This window comes from Delphinapterus leucas, chromosome X (genome assembly GCF_059928025.1).
Source record: "Delphinapterus leucas isolate spDelLeu-1000000601 "Yukka" chromosome X, BTC_Dleu_Yukka2, whole genome shotgun sequence".
NCBI classification, from domain to species: domain Eukaryota; kingdom Metazoa; phylum Chordata; class Mammalia; order Artiodactyla; family Monodontidae; genus Delphinapterus; species Delphinapterus leucas.
In genome coordinates, this window is record NC_143150.1 from 115142800 (window position 1) to 115163171 (window position 20372).

At 39.9% G+C, this 20372-nt stretch overlaps 1 protein-coding gene across 5 annotated transcripts in view; it reads right to left on the reverse strand.

Moving 5' to 3' along the window:
• Positions 1 to 13504, reverse strand: part of CNKSR2 (connector enhancer of kinase suppressor of Ras 2) — a 255875-nt gene extending 242371 nt beyond the window's left edge. For all 5 annotated transcript variants that reach the window (XM_022560502.2, XM_022560501.2, XM_022560500.2 and 2 more), the window contains exon 1: positions 13441 to 13504. In XM_022560502.2, the coding sequence (XP_022416210.1) occupies positions 13441 to 13504 (64 nt within the window). The remainder of the gene's footprint in view (positions 1 to 13440) is intronic.
• Between the last annotated feature and the right edge of the window lie 6868 nt (positions 13505 to 20372).

The window sequence follows — 20372 nt, forward strand, 5'->3', positions numbered from 1 at the left end:
GAAAATATCATCTTTGTGTTTTTACTCTGAACAAATCTTACTTTAAGTTTCAAAAATACATGCCAGAATATATATTTTAGATACACAGGCAAAACCATGTGTATCATTTTAAAACATAATGTGGATGTAACTGTATCTATCATTACCATTTTACAAGTACTCAATTGATCAAACATCTCTAGCTCAACTTGACCACTCTGTATCTTACGATTTCACAATAGTTTTCTGACAGATAATGATTAAATTTTCTCCAGCATATATGTTTTTTGTGTGATTCACTATGCTATCGTTTCATATCACAATTTGGTCTACGAAAAAAGAATTTCCAAACAAAACAAAATAACTTGGGTAGAACACTTACCATTTACTAGGTAGATAAGGGTTTTCAAGCTATAGAAATGTACTGAATAAAGTCTGCTGTTCAAAGAAACACTAATGAAATGTATTGCAATAGATAGCAATGCTAACCACTACTAGGTAAATATAAACAACAGAATATAATCAAGGCCCTTACAGGTGTACCTCATTTTATTGAACTTCACTTTATTGTGCTTCGCAGACATTTTGTTGTTTTACAAATTGAAGGTTTGTGGCAACCCTGCATTGAGCAAGTCTATCGGTGACATTTTTCCAAAAGCGTTTGTTCACTTCATGTCTCTGTGTCACCTTTTGGTAATTTTTGTAGTACTTCAAACTTTTTCGTAATTATATTTGTAATATAATCTGTGATCAGTGATCTTTGATGTTACTACTGCAGCTTGCTGAAGGCTTAGATGATAGTTCACATATTTTAGCAATATTTTTTAATTAAGGTATATACACTTTTTTAGATATAATGCTATCGTATACTTAATAGACTACAGTAGAGTGTAAACACAACTTTTATATGCACTGGGAAACCAAAAAATTCATGTGACTCACTTTATTGCAATATTTGCTTTACTCCTGTGGCCTGGAACAAAGCCCACAATATCTCCAAGGTATGCCTGTATTTGTAGTAAAATGTAACGCTCCTTAGGAACATCTATTATCAGGCACCACTACTTTTGGGGGGGAGGGGATTTTTAAATTTATAAGTGCATATTAAATATATTTTTAAATACTCTAGATGTTTATTCATACTTATGGAAGTATCAGGTCTTTTACAAATTTTAAAAAATTTTTTTATTGAAGTATAGTTGATTTACAATGCTATATTAGTTTCAGGTGTACAACACAGTGATTCAGTATTTTTACAGATTATACTCCATTTAGAGGAATTATAAAATAATGGTTATATTCTCTGTGCTGTACATTACATCCTTGTAGCTTATTTTAACTTATACATAGTAGTTTGTACTTCTTTTTTTTTTTAGTTTGTACTTCTTAATCTCCTTCCCCTTCCCCATCGGGACCTCCCCCGACCCCTCTCCCCACTGGTAACCCCTAGTTTGTTCTCTGTATCTATGAGTTTGTTTCTGTTTTGTCATACTCTTTCATTTAGTTTTTAAATTCCACATATAAGTGAAAACATACACTTTAAAGTAAGTCGTTCTCTGTCTGACTTACTTCACTAAGCATAATACCCTCTAGGTCCATTCATACTGTTGCAAATGGAAAAATTTCATTCTTTTTTATGGCTGAGTAATATTCCAGTGTGTGTGTGTGTGTGTGTGTGTGTATGTATATATACCACATCTTCTTTATCTATTCATCTGTTGACAGACACTTAGGGTGCTTCCATATCTTGGCTACTGTAAACAATGCTGCTATGAATGCTGGGGTGCATGTATCTTTTCTAATTAGTGTTTTCATTTTCTTCAGATATATACCCAAGAATGGAAATGCTGGATCATATGGTAGTTCTAGCTATTTAATTTCTTGAGGAATCTCCATACGGTTTTACATAGTGCCTGTGCCAATTTACATTCCCACCACCAATGAACTAAGGTTGCCTTTTCTCCACATCCTTGCCAACATTTATTATTTGTGGTATTTTTGATGACAGCCATTCTGACGGTGTGAGGTGATATCTCATTGGGGTTTTGATTTGCATTTCCCTGAAGCTTAGTGATGTTGAGCATCTTTTCATGAGGCACCATGTACTTTTATTAGCAATCCTTTGAGAACAAAACATCTCAGAACTGGGCTGGTTAGTAGTAGCAGCCTAAAGTAGATCTTTTGCCTAGGTCTACACTCAGAAGAGGAGAGCATCAAACTCCTGGAGTTCACTTCAAAATAAGAAAGATGAGGGGCTTCCCTGGGCGCCCAGTGGTTAAGACTCTGTGCTTCCACTGCAGAGGGCACGGGTTTGACCCCTGGTCAGGGAGCTAAGATCCTCATGCCGTGCAGCATGGTCAAAAAAAAATGTCACCAATACTATAGTTGTATGTGGCATTTTTGTCACTGGCTAAAGTCCTATTTTGAGTGGAAACGCTTTATCACCAACCAACAACACACACAACACACCACACACACACACACACACACACACACACCCCTATAGAGGTCAAAAGAACCCAATGATCACACCTCACCTTACCACACACTTAAGAAAGTAGGTCTGACAGAGAGGACATCAACATCTTTGCAAATGTTCCCAGGATTCCTCTCATGTCACATCTACCTCTGGTAGAAAGGCAAGGTAAGCATAATATGTTTTAGAACCAGTTAGAAATTCATTCAAATTCTGCTTCTTCCACTTAATATTTATTCATTCTTGAAAATATTTATTGAACACCTGCTTGATAAATATTTCGGTATACAGGACAAGTGATTCAATGTTTCTAAGAAAAAGTTTCTGCATCTGTAAAACAGGGATAATTCCAACCTTTCAGGGCTAGGATAAGTATAAGATGACGCAGGGCAAGCACCTAGCACAGTACATGGTATATAGTAAGCGGTCAATAAATATTATCTATTAATAGTTCTGCCTCTGAAGATTACCAATAGAATGAAACTTCTTCCTTAATTAAAAAAAAAGCTGACCTTTATCATGCACTTGCTGTGTGCTAGGCATCGTTTTAAGCATACCATAACCCTATGAGGTAGGTAATATTATCACCCCTATTTTACAAAAATGAGAAAACCTGGCAAGTTACTTCAACTCTCCCTCACTAAGATCACACAGCTAGGAAGTAATGGAGCCTGGATATAACTAACACAGGCATCTGATTTCAAAGTACTCTTTATTATATACTAAATGGTGCCAATTTTTAAAAGGTAGAAAATTCAGAAACTTTTAAAAAGTCAAGTCTGAAGATAATTACGTATAAACTTGAACTATGTTCTTCATCCACGGAAGTGTAAATCCAATCCAGTAGGCAGAAAAGAAAAAAGAGTTAATGTTCAACCTAATTCCATCACTGAACAGCTGTACATCTCTGTTGAGCTGCTTAACTTCTGTAACTTACCTGTTAAAGGGTGTTAACAACTGTCCCTTATTTCACTTTTAAGTACTACTACTACTAATAGATGTGAAATGCATGAGACCTTTATAACATGGGCTAATGAGGGGAAGAACCAAGCTGTACTACAGGATGTTTGCAAAAATATTCCAAAAAGTCAAAAAACTGATTCCAACCAAGTATGTAGAAACTCTAACTAAAAATATAACTCATTTCTAGCTTGCATATTTTCACTATGGAAATGGCTCCTGGCAAAGTATGATACTTGAAAACACCACATCCTCCAGGATCAAACAATTTCTTTCCAATCTTAATTACACTATTAGATTGATCAGCAAGCCCTCTCTTCACATATCAAAAGTAAAGTTCAATAGGAACCTACTCAAATTATCACAAATCCCAAATAAACAATCTGAATTAGCATGTTTTTACCATAAACAGACTTAAAACATTATGTCTAGGGACAGATTAGAAAGAAAAATTATCTAGCTCTAAACATTGCATAGAATGAGCTGCTCTCTGCTTGTCACAATTCAACATCAAATTGAAAGCCTCTGGTCTGACAGCTGTTGGGCAAGGTAGCAGCCTTCTAGATAAGCAAACCTGTCATTAATTTAATGCAACATTGGTGCCAACAGAGACGGTCGCAAAACTCACCATGTCACCAATGCAGAGGGAAATGGGGAAGGAGCACCTGCCTTGCCATCCATATGCGGGCTCGCACCACACTCAACTTGGTTTCCACACAGGCTCTGGCAGGCAGGGAGAAAAACTAGCAACTGGACTCTAATGTCTATTTTGAGCACCAGTAGCAACAACTCTACAATTCTTTCTCTTTTATATATATTTTTAATAGCCCAGTACCTCATTTACATAGCCAAAATATAAGTGAATTACACAAACTTAAAATATGAATTTTCTGCTCAGCCAGGTGAAAAAAAAATCACAAGTCGCCAGGACTATCAAACACTTTGAAAATAATATGGATAGCTGAAATAAACTCCCACATACACATATAAAACATACCAAAATTATAACAAGAATTCCGCTAATGCTGTTGAAATTACTCATTCAGCATAATTACTTAAAACAAGTATTTCAAAGGTTTTTTATTAATAAATTAATTAGAAGTCTAACATCTTGCTAAAAAATAGATTATTTTGTAATCTTTGTGTAAACAAGTTGGAAAAAGTAAAATCCAGGATCTAAGTCAGCCTTCCATTGGTTTCTTCTAGACAAAAACCATGTTGCAAGCCCATTTTAAAAATAGCAGATATGGCTGAAACAAAATAAAAAGTTCAAACAAACAAACAAGAGGATATTGGGTAACACTTTAAAAGCAAGTAACAACACAGCTTCTTCCTATCATCTTATCAGAAGACTATCCAACCTACCTAATAAAACTAATTTCTGGGGCTTCCCTGGTGGCGCAGTGGTTGAGAGTCCGCCTGCCGATGCAGGGGACACGGGTTCATGCCCCGGTCCAGAAAAATCTCACATGCCGCGGAGCGGCTGGGCCCATGAGCCATGGCAGCTGAGCCTGCGTGTCCGGAGCCTGTGCTCCGCAACGGGAGAGGTCACAACAGTGAGAGGTCCGCGTATCGCAAAAAAAAAAACAAACTAATTTCCAAGAACATTAATGTCAAGTAAATATAAAACAGACAAGTATGCTACATTCGATATTAGTTATGTAACAGTGTTTTTACTGTGGCAAACTAGAATACATTAATGCCATTGTGAGTTTTGGTTTATTTAATAAATCCTGGTTTTTAAAACAATTTTATATTGTGACAAAATATTCAATAGATGAACACAGAAAACTAAAACAGCAGTTATTGTACTTTAGTAAAATTTAAAATTCAATGAATTTATGCAAATACCCACAACCCTTTCTTTTCTGAAATTGAAAGAATAAGATAATGAAAACTTCTATTAGAATTAATGATTGTAATTTAAATTGGAATTGAACAAGAAATTAAATACATCTTTCAAGTTAAAAAAAATACTAGCATGTTTAATGGTTATTTGTAATTCAAACCAGGGCACAATTGCAATCCACCTGATTTGCAGTACTAGCTAGAACATTTAAGCCCGAAGGTGTTGTTTTATTAAGAGTTAACAGACAGGCAAAGTTATGTTAAAGTCTTAAAAATTTCACTTATTCTGATCTATGTTTTAACAATTCTAAATTTAGGGGGAGGGGCACACTTTATTAGAAAAATCTCTATAACGTGCCTACTAGTAATTATCCAGTAGCATGTAACTCACAAAAAATCCACACGAGGCACCTGTATTCAACAAGTTATGCTTTACAGTAACTATCTACATAGGTTCTTAATGAGTGCTCTTCAAAAATTAGTCCAAATAAATTTATATTTGGTTTAAAAAATTAAAATTTATTTTTCAAAATCAGAGTGAGATGAAGTTATATAAGAAATGCTGATTTAAGATGCATCTTTAAATATCTTAATTTTATTCCTATTAATAAAAATGTAGATTCAACATTAAATATAATGAGAAGATAATGGTTCTCGTTAAGCTAACGGGCTTTTTTTTTTCATTTTATCCTCTATATTAACAAATAAAGGGCATTTTCTTCTCACAACAGAAAAATATATTTAAATTTCTTATATGAACTTTATTTTCTTTTTTAAGAGAAAAATGTAAGGCATTTTTTTCAATTTCATTCTACCATGCATTCCAAAATATATGGTGTTCTTTTTTTTTTTTTTTTTTTTTTTTTTGCAGTACGGGGGCCTCTCACTGTTGTGGCCTCTCCCGTTGCGGAGCACAGGCTCCGGACGCGCACGCTCAGTGGCCATGGCTCACGGGCCCAGCGGCATGTGGGATCTTCCCAGACTGGGGCACGAACCCGTGTCCCCTGCATTGGCAGGCGGACTCTCAACCACTGCGCCACCAGGGAAGCCCATATGGTGTTCTTTTAAAAACACCAAAATGAAGAAACAATTAGAAAATTTGTATGAAAGAAAATACTTAAGAAAAGGGGTATGTTTTAATTTTTTAAGAAGTTTGCCTATTGTGTTGGCCTATGAAATGACATCAGCAAATAATATTTATAGCATAAACACGGAAGTGTTATAGATTCACTGAAATTATTAACGTTTCTTAACGAAATGAATCTACACCATGATTTAGATCATTGAATTGGCTAGACAGCAACACAACTATGAAAAATGGACAAAGCAACCCTACTTACACTGCATTCTGGCACACAGTATACAACTCGTCTCTGAAGTATCCATTAGGGCATTATAAGGGACTTTACATGCATCGTCATTTAGGAAAGCAGATTTGTCGACAGACCAGTAATCTGTGAATAAATTTATTTATTCCTTTACTCAACAAATATTTCCTAAGCGCCTACTTTTCACCAGATACTTTCTTATGCACTATTATGCAAAAAGATGGGTTCCCTGCCCTCATCAAATAATCATACAAATAAAGGTAAAAAATAAAACTGGCAAATGGAACAAAGAAGATATACACGGTACCAAGAGAGTGCATAACTGAGGATGTGATGTGATATGGGGGTTCAGGAAGGCTTTTCTGAGGCAGAGGAGGGAAGGCTTGAGAGCTGAAGGATGAGCAGGATTTAACTGGGTGAAGCAAAAGTGCAAAGGCTCAAGGGCTGCGTAAACAGGACTGAAAGAAGGCCCGAGTAGCTAGTGCTAGCAATGAGGTTTACCTCACAGGCAACAGCCAAACCTTCCAGGGTCTTATAGGCCATTTTAAGGACTTTATCCTAAAAACAGTGAGAAACCATTAAATTTTTTAAGCTGATGGGGAAGATAGGATTAGATGGGAATCATTCTCAAGAAGTTCATCCTGACTACAGGTTTATGGATCAAACAAAGTAAGATGCTGTAATTATCATGACCTTGACTGAAAAGATAATATTTTATCCTTTGCAAGAGGAGAAAGAGAGGAAGCAGAGTACATAAATTTTACCTTTTCTAAACCCAACCACCACTTCTCAAACTTTTCCACTGATGTATCCTTAACTGCTGAACAGAGTGTACTCATAACCCTGGGAGGTCTGGGAAACGCAGCTTTAAAACAGCCTGCTGCAAGGCTAAAATTCCTGTTAAGCCTCTGGTCTCATCTTTAAAATCATGCCAATTTTGCTTTCTATACCATCAATATCTATGTTTATTTTAATATAAAAATAATATTTTAAAATACTTAGCAAAAATCAACTTTTTGGCTTTTGATCATTTGGCTTTCACAACCACAGAAATGTACCATTTTGGGTAGCACAGGCCTATGCTATGCATGAAAACTGAATTCACTCACTGAATGCTATTCAAAACAATGAGCCTATTCTTGAGCCAGACACTAATCCATGACAAACTCATAAACATAAAGCTTTAGGCTCCATTTTATTTTTCAAATTACTTACCCTCCCTTTCCCCCACCTTTAAATTAGTACTGATGATCCATCCTTCTAGGACTCTTTATAGAAGCTAATGCTTCATCTTTCACAATAAGCCTTGTGTGTGAGGGAAGTCACATAGAAAGCTAAAAGTCATTAAGAAAATGTTAGGTCCTAATCTGAGGTCACTCTGCTATGAATGAAAATGATAATTTATCATTGCTTTAAGAACAACATCAACATTTAAAAGCCAATCTGCATTCTTCATGTAAGAATTTGGATCAGTAAAATTCTAAATATCCAACAACATAATGTTAATGATGTAATTAATCTTCAAAATAACTCATTTTAACATTATTTCCAAATTATTCCTGAGAAACAGAAATGGGCTTATTTTTGGCAGCCGAAGTTTTATAATGTGGTATTTATTTAAACTCAGGACATGATGAGAGTTTTATTGTCTTTGTGAAATGCAGATTTGTTCTTGTACTTTTGTGCCACCTACTCATGCTCCTCCCTCACTTTCCCTGTACTGCCCACCTTTCTCTTTCAACCAGAAAAACGTAGACTCAACGCCTCTGGTTAATCGCCCCATCTCAACTCTAGAGTCTCTTGCTGTGCTTCTACATTTAGAATACATCCCTCTTAGAATATACCTTAATTAAATAAACTGCTTAAACAGTTGCTCAAACCTTCCCCATGGATTCCTTCCTGACTTACTAAAATCATCATCTTCTCTTTCCATTGGTGCTTGTATACATATGCAAACTCTTAAAATTTACCAAATGTACTAGTTGGTACCTGTCTCTGTCTTGGCATAGGTTTGCCAATGTCACTGCCAACCCTTACAGAGACTAATTTCTCCAAAGCAGGGAATTATTTAAATTCATCCATCAAAGCACCTTCCATGCTGAAGTACTAAGTAAATATCTAAGAACTAGAATACATCTACATAAATATACTCTTTTTTTTCCTACTATGCACTACATCATGTGTGTTACCTTAAGGAGCAAATGTTAATGACACTACAAACAAAACGTTTCTTGTGAACTAAACTCTACATATCAAAAAGGTAAATTTCCTCTTTGTATAAAATGACAAGAATTCCTGTTCCAAAAATGTCAAATCCAAAGCAGGTGATTGTTGGTTACTATCTAGTCACGCTGCAATTGAGAAAAAACCTAATTTTTCAAAAAGAGGTAATAGCACCAATTTAAACATTTAGCATATTTTTTTTCCCTTACGGTGTATACTTCTCAAGTTCCTGCCACAAAATTATTTCTGATCTCTCTCTCAAAACAGTTTAACTCAAAATTTTGACATTTTCCTTCACCTGATTAAGATAAATTTCAACTTCAGCTCTGGGTCCTATGAGGGGGAAAAAAATTACTAAAGGGCATTGTACCTGTCAAAACTGCTTTCCGTTATCGGACACATTTTCCTTTAGAGCATGTAAACTTTTACACTAAATAGACCTTATTTCATCACTGCATTTTCCTCTTTTTAGGGTTGTATGCAAAACGTTGGCTTTATCTTTGTTTTTTAATACCTAAAATAATGTATTTCATTTTCTGTCCTCAAGAAGGCTGAGTCATCAGGACAGAAATTAGAAGTCAGTGAATGCTTCTTAAAGAAAATGGTTTATAGTAAACAGGAAAGACCAGAGCAGTTAATTGTGGGATGGCTTCAGAGGCTATCTTAAAAATTTAGATGATTTTAGGAATCATAATAACGTAAGAGTGCATGGAGCTAAGTCACAGAGACCATAAGAGAAGATCAGCAAAGCGGGGCCTGTCCGTTGACTCTGAAAACAATCATCCATTTTATTTGATCCAGAAAGGGATTAAAAGATCACTGGAAAAAATGTCAGAAAGGGAGCTGGCCCCGGAAAATAACTTAATCTTAGTCATCTGGATATTTTGAAAGAACTTCAAAAGGCAGAAAAGGTGTGAGAAAAAAACTGGAATTATTGGGTGTGACATGGACAAGGAAAATTAATGATAAAATTAATAATAGGGGCCCAAACGTGTTCAAAGGTTTTTGTTATATTTCAGAAGGCAAAAAAAGTAGACTCAAGCAACTGCAGATTATGAAATATTTCCAGGCCCTGCAAGTGAACAGACAGGAGCTGAGAAATAATGTATTTTAGAGTAACAGACTGAGCAAAAATTAGAAACAGTTATTGGCCTACTTTTCTACCTATAGCTTTTCCCAATAACTGCTTTGCTTTTATTCACTGTAAAAAGGTTTATGTTTTAAAATTTTGTCAAAACTACAGGAGGACTGAATGTAATTTCCAACTGAAAAAGGTTAGTTGCAAGCACTAAATGATGAGTATTTGATTTTCTCAAAAAATATTTTTATAAAATTAATTTTTAAAATTAATTTTGAAGGCTATGAGACGTTTCCAAATAGCCTGAAGTACTATCAGGATAATGTGGGATATAAATCCTTATTCTACTGACTCATGAGGAGTTCATATATTTACTGGAACTAACATTGACACTGTGTCACATCAAATTTCTATTGTCAGGAGAAAATTCAATGAGTATTGGATTTCACAAATAGTGGAGTTGGGGGTGAGCAAAACAATAGGAAGTATTTCCTCATAGCGTTTTTTAATAATAATTAACATAAATTTAATACTTACGTGTCCCTCAAATATATTTTAATAAAACGTAATAAGTTAAAGTGAATTGCAGTGTATATATGGTCCTTCATAATTAATCTTGAATATATTCTACCAAAGTTTAATAATCTTGTCAGCCAGGGGTTTTTCCCTTCATTTCCCTCTCTGCTGACTGAGTTTCTAATGCACTTCTATAAATTGTCTGGAAGCATTAAACATATGGCCATGCTATTCTTATATGCTTAATGGTTCCTTTTCTGTTTAGTGAAGGAAAAAAATACCCTAGAAAGAGCATAAAGCATATACCTTACTAAAGAGAGTTATAACTATCTACGATTGTGACTAGGTGAAAGCATATGCCATATATATGTCTTAAATGTTAAGGATGATGAAACTGTCACATTAGGAGCATGTTTTAAAGAACTCCCACAATGCTGCAGTTGTTCAAAAGTCCTGTTCATCCTTTGGTACTGCCTTTATAACACTATACATTATACAACACTAAATGAGGTTTGGCCATTCCAAAGCTACAGCCTAAATTAATTGACTTTTAAATATTAGTGCATCTGAAGAAAGGGTGAAAAGTATTTTTTAAGTGTATTTTGTAAAGTTTATTTGGGGAAAAGGGTGGGGGGGATTAATTAAGCTAATAGTGTAAAAATGAAACGTACACTATTAATTAAGTTAATTAATTTGAGGAAATGTTTGTTTCATCTTAGTATTTTTTTAAACCTTACTTTCTGATAATATCTCAAATCAAATTTATATGAAGATTATGGAAATTTCAGCAGTAAGCAGTTTGGGACTTGAAATATACAGATAATGACATCAGTTATTCTCTTCCAGTCTAATGTATACAAAGATACACAAATTCTGTCTTCTCAAATAGCTCTAAGATGCATCACCAACAGGTATGAAAATAAGTTATTCAACTTAAATATAACAATCACTTAAAATCACAGCTAATGATGTAAGCCCAACTCCAAAGAAGCTGCATTTTAGGCTGGAGAGATTTTTAAAGGACTAGTGTACTGAGAAACTAAAAATGTGTGTCAGAATATGTACATCATATGTTCTACATGCTTCAGTGGACCTAAAGTGTAGAGAGTGGGGAAAGTGCAAGAATGTACTGGGAGGGTGGGAGGTGAAGAAGATGGAGTATGCAGCACTCACTACAAGCATCATGGGAATTTGTGAGAGGTAGCCTCTGAAGGTAATCTGACTCCCAAGGAGCCAAGATAGCTTTTCTTTGAGTATTTCAGTAACAAGACTCAAATTGAAGTAATCTTTTAGGCAAATTCAAAGAAAGGGTTTTAATTAAGCAGTCTTGCTTTTCGCATGTGCTCTGGCTCTTTCTTCCATGACTGAGAAACACAGAAGTTAGATGTTTGTCTGCATCTGACAATCCAAAGGGGGGGAAAATTGGTGGGAATCTAGGAGAGCAGAATTTCAATAGCAATATGAAAACAGAAGAAGAAACAGAAAAAAATAATGAGCCACTGCAGGACTTTGTCTTAGTCATGGCACCCATGGCACCTTAGCACAATGCACCGCACACGGGGGCAGTCGATATATAATGAATTCGATTTAATTCAGTACACTCTCATTTGTACTGCGCTTTGCAGTTACAAAGCACTTTCCACATATTAGAAAAGAAAAACGAAATAAATGAAGAATAAAGGGGCAAGTAAGGGAATAAAAGGAAAGCAAATGGATAAAGGAAAATCCACAAGACAAGCAAGAGGCTGAAAAGGCTCGGGGGAAAAAGAAAAAAAATTGAGTTTCCCTCTGTTGCTCTCAATCACTTCCAATCACGCTACTTTCGTTCTAAAGTACCTGGAGCTTAGAAAGTCTGACTGCTAAGCAAGCCCTAAGAAGGGGCTCCCTCATCTTTGAAACTGCATTTGCAAATGATAAGCCTTTGGGCCCTGACTAATCTACCCAGAGTTTGTGCCTAGGAATAACCACAAGCAAAACTCTTAACATCTCCCAAGTGTGGCGAGGAATCCTTTTTTGTCCATCCCCTCCATCCCCTGTCAGCATTCCCCAAATCTTAGGAATCTTGGGGATGGGAGGGGGCGCGGTGGTCGTGAGGAGAGGGTCCTCTAACTCAGACAACAGACAACAGAGGGAGATAGTGAGGCAGGAAAGCCCAGGGACAGAGAAAAAGCCCACGTTTGAGATTAGGAGGGCGAATGTCTTTAAGTATGGTTATTAGAAATTGCCCAGGGGAAAAAAGGGGAGAGTCTTCAAGATGGAATAAATGAGGGGACACTTGAATGTGCATCACTTTACACCTGGGGTCGAGCCCCCAGTAAAAAGCCTTAAGATTCAAAGCCTCAAGCCGCCAGAAGAGGAGGAGGCAAAGGACGCGGGGGGATGCACAGGAGGGAACCATAGATACCAGCGCAGATGCTGTCCCAGGGGAAGCATGTTTTCCTCTCCCCCAAAGCAGCGCATCCCCCGAGCATCCTCATCCCAACCTGGGGAAGAGGGGGAGCTCTCCGGATCCAAACCCCGGCGGCCGCGACCTGACACCATTACGTGGGCTTAAAAGTTGCAGGGAGAGTTGGCGCAAGAAAAGGCACTTGGCAGGGGCGGCCGCCAAGGGGGCGTCAGGATTCCCAGGAACAAAGGGGCCGGGGAACGGGCGACCGTCCCTGGGGGCTCCTCCCTGAGGGGAGAAGGCAGGGTCGGCACGTCCTCCCGGCCTGGGGGCACCAAGGGGAGCTAGGAGCCGGAAAGACTGACAGGGATTCCGCCGTCCGGCTCCCAGCCTCCCATCGGGTCGCCCCGGCCACCCCCGCGCTCTCCGCGCCCCTCTCCGGATGGGAAGCCACTGGCTGGAGACAATAGGAGACCAGGATCCCGAGCCCCAGTCAGCCCTGGAGGTCCCCCGCTGCCCTCGGCGCCCCACGATCAGCTGGCTGCAGCCCCGATGGCGGGCTCGGCCGCGGCGGGCGCCCCTTCCCTCCCGTGCGCCGGGACCACGAGCCCCAGGGCCGCCTCGCCCTCCGCACAGCGGGCATTACCTTTCATCCAGTCCACTACTTGACTCGGAGACCATTTGCTCACCGGTTCCATGATCAGAGCCATGAGCACAGGGTCGGTTCCGCGCGGGGCGCGGAGCTCGGAGCTCAGACACAAAACGAACTCAGCAGCCCGAGCCGCCCTCAGGTGGGGTCCCTCGCTGGCTGCTGCCTCGCTGGGCGGGCGGCGCGGAGAAAGCGGCTTTTGTGTGTTGAGTCTCGCGGCTGCAGCGGTGGGAGCGGTGACGGGGAGGGAAAGGCGCCGGGGTCGCGGCTCCGCGCCGGGTCTGCTCGCTCCCCGCTGAGGCGGCGGCTGCTGCCGTGGCTCCGCAACTCCGCTCGGGTCTCCGTCCCTCCGGGGCTTCACTTCATGGCTTGCACTGCCGAGGGTCGCAGCGCTAATGGAAGGAGCTGCCGCCACACGCCCGCAGCCAACTTGCCCGTTCGCCTCGTGCGCGAGAGTGAAGCCCCCGGCACGACCAGCAGCCCGGCGGAAATGACGAGGGGCCTCCTGCCACCCAAAATATCTCTCCGCAGCCCTCGGGTGCGGGGCGCGCGCACCACGAGCCCCCCGCCCGCTCGCTGCCGCGCGGTCCCGCCCCCGGGGCCGACGGCAGCCGCGCCAGGCGCGTGCGCGTGCGCGCGCCGGCACGAGGCCCGATCCCGGGGTCCGCCTGTCAGTCAGGCAGGTGCGGGCGGCTCGTAGCGTCGCGTTCCCGCCCCGCGGGCCGCCCCGGGACGGAGGCGGGCGAGGAGCGCGTGCGCGGCGACGGCGGCGGTGGTGGCGGCCCGGGTTCCAACCTCGGGTCGGTCGGTCAGCCAGTCAGTCAGTCAGTCAGTCAGGTGCCGGCGGCGGGAGCGCGGCTCCGAAGGGCCTCTGAGTGGACGTGGCGGCGGCGGGACGGGCTGCCCACCAGTTGAGCGCCGAATGCTGAGGCGGCTGAGGAGGTACCTGCGGCCCCGCCGCCGAGGGGTGGGGGACGCCGCTGAGTTCGGGGGTTACAGCGGGAGCCCGGGCTTTCCTCGCTCCCGCCCTCCCCGCTGCTGAGTGGGCTCCCGAGGTGATTCCCCAGCCCCGCGTACGCCCGCGGAGACGGAGGCGTGGAATGCCGCGGACGGGGACCGGGCTCCGCCAGCCAGAAACGCAGCGATGACGAGGCAGGAGGGCCGGTGCTGTCGGACCGCCCCCGGTGCTGCACCGGCCCTGGGAAGTCAGGCGCGGAGCCTGGAGCCTTCGAGCGCCGGCCGTGGCGATTCCGAGGGAGGTTCGGCCCCACGTGCCTTTGAAGGGCTTGGTGTCTGGTTTTCGGCCAACTCCTCCGACGCTCAGAGCACCCAGTACCCATTTTAGAGGATGTCCTTTTGTTTTCAGATATTCTTGTGTAAGAACTGAATGGTAACACTGGGCTTGAAAATGAGTGACAGAGTGTAAACAACATGGTTCTTCAAAACTCCTGTTCTTCCGAAATCTTTCACAGGCTCCTGTGCAGTCCTTAGTAAAACAGTTTACCTAATGAGGCTCGACTTAAACGACAAATAATTCATACTAGAACGTTTGGACGCAAAGTCTCTGCCACCGTTGTAGGTGTTTTCTCTTTGTCATTCTTAAATAGTTCCACTGAGTAAAAGAGAAACTCATTTTATTTCTATAACCATTGCAATAATGGCAATAGGTTTTGCCAGTTCTTGCAGTAACCCATTTTCTCTAGTTCAATTGCATGAGATGCAGAGCTGCCACTTTTCTCAACTAACATGAGTTGACATCACCCCCACCTGCCCCCTCCCCCGCCACAAAGAGCTGAAACCACAGTAAAAATATTTTTGATCTTTTCAGGCTAGTGATACACAAGTAAAACTTAAGATGGCCTGTCTGTAGGCTTGTTATTTATTTTTCTAATAATACAAACTTAAAAGTATATGAGAGGGCTTCCCTGGTGGCGCAGTGGTTGAGAGTCCGCCTGCCGATGCAGGGGACACGGATTCGTGCCCCGGTCCGGGAGGATCCCACATGCCGCGGAGTGACTGGGCCCGTGAGCCATGGCCGCTGAGCCTGCGCGTCCGGAGCCTGTGCTCCGCAACGGGAGAGGCCAAAACAGTGAGAGGCCCGCGTACCACCAAAAAAAAAAAGTATATGAGGGAATTTGGAAAGAAATGTAGATTATCTAGACAAGTCTACACTCAGACGGTACAGGTATAGCACTTTCCTTTCATAATCCAGACCGTGGTTGTGATTTACAGTTTTTTTCTTGGCTGACCAGGTGTGAAAGGTATTGTATTTTGGAGTGCCTACATTCCAGTGTTCTCGGAACATTGCATCAATATTTCTGGAAAAGATCATTTCCAGCATCAGTACTTTATGGAGTAGCTTTATGTTCAGAAACGTAATGGAATGGATGCATTGTGAATCATTAGAGGTTACAGTCACAGGGAGATGTTAAAAGTAATTTGATCAAAATAATACTGCTAATAATAACAATGAACATTTACTGAGCACTGTGCTAAGTACTTTACATATATTTTATCCTCAAAACAGCTCTATCATTAGCCACGTTTTACAGATGAGAAACTCTTGGCTATCACATTTACTTCCTATCCCCAGAGCCTATTACACATAGTTCAATAAATGTTGAATAAATTAATGAATAAAGCTTACAGATGTTAAGTAATTTGTCTGAGCTCATGACGCATGATTGTAGTACCAAGTTAAGGTGATTCCAGAATATGACTTTTAAAACTAGTAAAACGGTTTGTATCAGTGTTCCAAACTGAACAGTACTTTGGAAGGGGAAGGTCTATTGAATGTTAACTGAATATGTCTCATCAGAAAGTTAACTACAAAGGAGGCTAAGAGTCACCGTGAGTGTTCCTGCACGGTACCAACTGTGAGAATATAGGAAGTGAAGAAATTTGGCTGAAACACCAAACAGTATATCCTGACTGTGCTTGTATGACAAGCAACCAGACTACATCATATTGTAAGCAAGCTTAAAGTGAGATATTGTTTGCATAATGAATGGAGTATCAAAACAAATGCCGAACACCAGGATGCAGTAAAAATAAAAGATACGTATTTCATGAAAAACCAGTACCAAAGAAGATGGAATAAAAGGTCCTAGAGAAAGAGGATTTTGAGAATTACATCACAGAATTAAGTTGTACATGTTCTCCTCTTATATATGTTACAGTAAGGAATTTATTTAATATAATCACCTGAGATAACTATTACAAAAGTAATTGTAAAAACTAGGAATGACTTAGCCAAAATGTGAGTGTGGGGTTATACTGTCTAATAGCGTTCACCAAGGCCTTAGGTATTTTTCCCAAGTCGTCCTTCCTGAGGTTTCCCCTACAAAACATCAAAAATTTGCCTTAGATTTTGACAGCATAATAGGCATTAATTATTTCACTTAGTTTGTTAAGAACACAGCTGACTTCACTCAGATAGTCTTGATTTGGGGAGAAGAAAAATAAAATGATTAAATCATCTTTGGGTTCACTCTTTTATTCTTAACTCCAAATGCCTCAGCTAAATCCTGCATTTTTCTTTCCACAACTTTTCAAATAAACTAGCTTTTATATTTTTTTGCCTATTATTCACAGTGTTAATGTCTTGCCCCATTTTTGTTAGTATAGTGTTATTACATACAAACTTCAACCTCTTAGTTTTGCCTTCTCTTAATGAACAAATCTCAAAGATTAGGGGAAAAGGTATGTTATCATAAACTACATATCAAAACATTGCACTAAATGATATGTGACACATACTTCAACAGTCTGGATATAAAAGCCAAACTGATTCTTTGGAAGGAGACTTGGATTCTTTTTGGAAGCAGGCAAAGGAGAAATATTAAACTGATTAGTTGGAGACATAGAACTCGTGAGATGTTTGCAGCCATATCAAAATAAACCACTTTAACGAGCCACAACTACTGAGCCTGCATGCCACAACTACTGAAGCCCACGTGCCTAGAGCCCATGCTCCATAGCAAGAGAAACCACTGCAATGAGAAGCCCGCGCACCGCAACGAAGAGTAGCCCATGCTTGCCGCACCTAGAGAAAGCCCACCCGCAGCAATGAAGACCCAACGCAGCCAAATAATTAATTAATTAAAAAAAATAAACCACTTTAAATCATCATTTAATCCAATTGTTACAGTTTTGTCTTTTTTGTCTTTTAGACCCTCTAGAGTTCAATAAAAAATTAAAATCTCTTGACCAAAGTATTTTCAGTTAAGATTTTGTATATGTAATGAGCCTAAGTACTTCAGATATGAAATTTACAAAGGTTCTCTGACTAGAATCTAGGTGCTCAATGCATCTGACTCTTAGGGATGAGGGCAGATGGGGGAGGAGCCTAAAGCCTTTTTCTCTTTGGGGCCAAAGACAGGAGTAAATAATGTGAGTGTTTCTTCTGGAGCTGCAAGTTAAAGATTTCTAACCTCCACATTTCTAACCTAGGTTATTTTTATAGGGGCCTTAATCTTCACTTCCTATTCTTCTGCTAAGAAGCTTGCTCAGCATCAGACCTCAGACTTGCCAGGCAAGACATATTTTAATGTTTTTTACTTATTTAACATTTAGACAAAATGTCTTGCAGAGCCCTTTCTGGTGGTTTTCCCAGTTTGCTTAGATTGTGTTTTTGCTATAGCTCTCTGTTTAATGTTTAGATTTCTTGCTTTTTTAATGATTAATATATTATCAGAAATTTTTTCTCTCTTTTATCTTTCATTTTTGAATGATTAGTGAGAAGTGACAACACAGAACAGCTGTGTGGGTCGTCCCTGTCCTAAAAGAGAGGAAGGGATGGGAGCCCTCTTTTTTCCACTTAGTTTTGCCCAAACCTTTCCTATAATTCTAAAAGCAGGTGTTCTGTGCTGTCCCAGTTGTATACCTTGATCAGAAAAATTAGCTAGGCAATTCTGATGAGACTAGTAGTGATTAAACAAGATACAAGTTATTCTTAGGAACAATATATAAAACTTGCTCCAGAGAAAGTTAAGCAAAATTTCTGGAACAATGTTTTTATTTTCTTGTAGTATAATTCAACTAATAGCTATGAGTAAAGAACTAAAGCCTCATAGCAATCTGTCTATGCCTCCAATAGTCAGAGAAGCAAGTAGGAAGAGATCTTTAACTGTAAATGGGCCTCCAAGTGTGCTTCTCTGGGCCAAACCTCCCTTTAGATTATCAGGGAGAAGCACCCTGAGACTATAATTAAATTAGTAGAATCCTTTCTTTGCTGTTCTGCCTCAAGGGTAAATTGTATTAAATCAAGCCATGTCCTTTCCAGACCAAGATTCATAGCAGTCATCTCTGAGAGAAGAAAAATTGGCTGGAGTTGAAGTTATCCCAATAAGGGTTTTTTTTAGGGCTCTTTCCAGGTATTCCCTGCTGTTAGATTTTTATTAATCACAATCTAATAAAACTCCCAGAGCCCACCTAAGATTAGGAAACCTAGATTTCTTAACTAGCCCTAGCCCATCAGGGAAGTTTCTGGTGCACTTACCAGCCATTAATGAAAAGCGTATAAACTTACTGTTAAACATTTTTTGAACACTACCAATGTGGTGGCCCAAGTTGTATCCTTTAATCAGAAAAATGAGCTTGATTTTGTGAATGCAAAGATGACCAAGATGCTCATAGACTGGTAGGGGAAACAGAAACAATCACAATTAATTTAATAGGATAATGTGATAAATGCAATGATAGATGTGCCCTGTACTATGCACAGAAGGGTACCTAACAACTGGGAGGAAGACTATATGTGTGAGCAGTTATAGAGCACTATGTAGAGGTGCCTGGATGGCTAGAGTTGAAAAGCAAAGCAAGAGGTAATGGGAGATGAGGTGGGAGGGGTGGGCAATAGCCAGATCAGGGGGAAAAATTCAAACTAAAATGTAACCTAAAAAGATAGAGCCATATAAGGATTTTAAGCAATAAAGTGACTTGGTCATATTTATATATTTATGTTTTTTATTGGCTGGCAGCCATGGAGAGCACAGATTTGAGAGGGACAGGATGGAGGGAGAAGTCAGTTTGAAGGATGAGGCAATAGACCAATGAAGAGATGTCTTGGGTCAGAAATAGATCAGTGAAGGTGAGGATGGAGAGAAGGGGATGAATTTAATAAATATTCAGGAGAACTTGGTGACTGATTGGATATGAAAGGTTAGGAAAAGAGCAATATCAAGAATGATTTGCATGATTCTAGCTTTAGTGAATGGGTAAATTATTTCTTCTCCATCTAAAACAAAAAATAAAAGTGGATTTGGAAGAGGGAAGTGATCTGAGATATTCTGTTGTGGACACTCTAAACATGAGATACCCATGGGACAGCTGAGAAGGGTTTTCCAGTAGGCAGTTTCTGCATTCACATATAAGGGCTGAAGATACAGACTTGAAAGTCACTACTAAAACAAGAATATGAATGAGGACCAGGAGAGTGTGAGATGCCCATGGAGGAAGCCCACAGAAGAGAAAGAGAAAATAAAAAAATTATAAGGAGAACCAAGAGAATGCAATGTCATGGAAACCCAATGAAAAAAGAGTTTCAGATAGAAAAGAGTGCAAAATTGTGTGAAGTGCAAAAATGATGTTCCAGTAAGAACTGAGAAGAAAAATCTGGTGTTTTTGTCAGTTTAGATATCCCTCGTGGCTTTATTGATATCTGTGGAAGAACTGGATATCAAAATGGGAAGGCTTGGTGTATACGCCATCAACTTTTTCACAAGTTGGTTTTCCTTCTTCCTCATAACCCACCTAGGTGTATATCTTATTCAGATGGCTCCATGATGAATGGTAACAATTCTTCAGTTTACCACTACCACTTGCAATACTATTTTCTGATGAAATCCCAGGAGCTATTGATGATCCCTACCCTTATCTGATTATACTTTTACCACTTATAGAATGATGGCCCTTTTAACTAGGCTGAC